At 38.2% G+C, this 2,457-nt stretch overlaps 1 protein-coding gene across 1 annotated transcript; it reads left to right on the forward strand.

Moving 5' to 3' along the window:
• Positions 1–400: 400 nt before the first annotated feature.
• LOC149563825 (uncharacterized) lies at positions 401–1,650 on the forward strand. The gene is made up of 2 exons (XM_089826947.1): positions 401–745; positions 842–1,650. Exons 1-2 carry the CDS (start codon positions 572–574, stop codon positions 1,436–1,438), a joined length of 771 nt encoding a protein of 256 aa, XP_089683073.1. The 5' UTR covers positions 401–571; the 3' UTR covers positions 1,439–1,650.
• The last annotated feature ends 807 nt before the right edge of the window (positions 1,651–2,457 follow it).

A 2,457-nucleotide genomic window follows, 5' to 3' on the forward strand; every position in this document is an offset into this window, starting at 1 on the left:
AGGGAAAATGTTCTTATGGAAACTTCCAAAATTAGAAAGTAAAGATCATCTTCTAGAAAGAAGACATGAACCTTCAAGAAAGTTTCCAAAAGTATTAAAATATTTTCAATTGTTATAATATTAAAAGTTTGATCTTTTAAGGAGAAATTTGATTCTTAGCTTAATAAAACTATAAGAAAATGGAGAAATAATTTTAAGAAGTCAATACTAATAATGAACTGTTGTGTTCCTATTAAAAAAACTTTAATTAATTAAATTAATTAGTTTCATTGATTATTTGACTAGCCAAACGAATCCACAAATATTCCTGCCATACGCGTGAACTAATAAGCACAAACTTACAAACTTTCATAAACACATGCTTTATTGACTTTATCCCATACCGCCAACCCTATTTTCTATTGCCAAACCAAGCCAAAGAAAAAGAGTGTAAGGCGATCCGGTCAATCAAAACTACTAATGCTGAAAGTTCAAAATTCAATCTCCAGCATAATAAAAACCCCTTTCGACAATTTTATCACAGTTCCTTTTATATAAACCGAAGAGGCAAAAGACTGTCTGCGCCTTAACGATGGAAGACAACAAATTCCCCAATGTAAAAGAGGTCTATGGTTCAGTAGCCAAACACTACGCCCAGTTCAGACCCCGCTATCCCGCTCAACTCTTCTCCTTCCTCTCTTCCCTCACTCCGCAACACGATCGCGCACGGGATGTGGGCACTGGCACTGGTCAAGCCGCCATTCAGGTAAACTCTTAAGTATCTAATCATTTCTTATTTGTAGAACGTGTTCTATTTAGATTCGTATATCAGTCTGTTGCATGTGTGTTAATGGATAAGCAGTTATCAAAGTATTATGCTAGAGTGGTCGCCACAGACACGAGCGAGGCGCAGATTCAACACGCGGAGCAGCGGCCCAACATAACATACGCCGTCACGCCGCCGTCGATGACCGAGCAACAACTGCAATCAATCGTCGGCGCCGAGTCGTCAGTCGATCTGGTAACCGTCGCAACAGCCGTCCACTGGTTCGATCTGGATAAGTTCTACGCGCAGGTGAAGCACGTGTTGAAGAAGCCCGGCGGCGTGATTGCCGTGTGGGCGTACTGGAAGCCCACGGTCGATCCGGCGGTGGACGCCGTCCATGAGCGGTTTTTTCGCAAGTTTTATCCGTTTTCCCACCCGTCTTGGAAAATGCTGGTTGAGGACTACGAGAGTTTGCCGTTTCCGTTTACAGCGGTGGAGGGAATAGAAATGGAGATCGAGGAGGAGAGGACGTGTGAGGAGTATTTGGGGTATTTCAGAACGAGGCATGCTCTGGTGGGCAGGGAAGACATATTAAACGAATTTAGCGCAGAAGTTGAGGCGGCGTGGGGAGGTCCGGTCCATGTGACCAAGGCTGTAAAGTTCCCACTATGCTTTAAGATTGGTAAAGTTTGAAACCTACCAAAGATTCCGTTACTAGACGGTGGATGATCTAAAGTGCTTTACTTCTGCCGTTAATATGTTTTTAAATGTCTCTATCACGTTCTAATCCTGTGGTTGCGTGATATATAGTATTATCGGGGTTTTACATATGTGACACTCACATGGCTGTGCGTAAAATTTTCCCTGAAATAATAATAAAGAATGGTGCCAATTTTATTTTGACATATTTGTATCCTGTTTACAACCTACTTAGTAAATTGTCCACGGTGAGCCAGTCAAATTCATAATAATATTTAGATTAAATATATTAAATTCGTTCAGTTTATAAATGATTGTTTAAATGTTTCTAGATTGAAGTGTGGGAAAGAGTCTCCTCGCTTTCGTTACAATGGTGGATCGGAGTGTGAAAAAAGAGGGATTAAAATTAGTGACGAGCAGCATCTATGCAAGTAGATGATGTGTACGAGGCGAGTAATAGTTTTGGTGAGACCAGAGATCGATCATTAATTAAGATTGAAGCTCCAAATAGTGAAGCTCACATAAAGCAATGACTTGAAATAAATGTAATAACAAGATTTAATCCACTCGTAATATACAATAAAGAAATATTCTACCCCTCTTCTATCAAAGGTTTTTTAAAGATTTTGTAAAGGTGGTAAGATAGAGAGGAGGAAAATAAGCTTATAGCTTTAATAATGCGAAGGGGAAGTGAAGAGAAGTAAAAAAAAATTAAGATCTAAAGTTCTAGGAAGAATTATTTGGAAAGAAAAGAGATTTGGAGGAATATCATAAAATACTAAGAGAGGGAGATGCCTATTTATAAATAAGATTGCATTTGACTCTAAGATATAATTTTTTTTTAAGAGATTGATATTTTTCAATGTGTAGAAATCAAATCATATCAATCAATGGCATGTGAAATGTCTTTCACATTACATAATCATTAAGTAATGCAATAATGCTATCAATGATTGTGTGCATATATTTTATGCACAATGACAATTCTAGAGTAGAACAATAACTTGAGGTAT

This window comes from Cupressus sempervirens, chromosome 4 (assembly GCF_028749045.1).
Source record: "Cupressus sempervirens isolate cs-2001-9-10 chromosome 4, ASM2874904v1, whole genome shotgun sequence".
Lineage (NCBI taxonomy): Eukaryota > Viridiplantae > Streptophyta > Pinopsida > Cupressales > Cupressaceae > Cupressus > Cupressus sempervirens.

Excerpts from the sequence above, each read along its gene's own strand:
- LOC149563825 (XM_089826947.1), top strand. The coding sequence starts at position 572 with ATGGAAGACAACAAATTCCCCAATGTAAAAGAGGTCTATGGTTCAGTA. Across the intron at positions 746-841 it reads CTGGTCAAGCCGCCATTCAG|TTATCAAAGTATTATGCTAG; the intron begins GTAAACTCTTAA and ends ATGGATAAGCAG.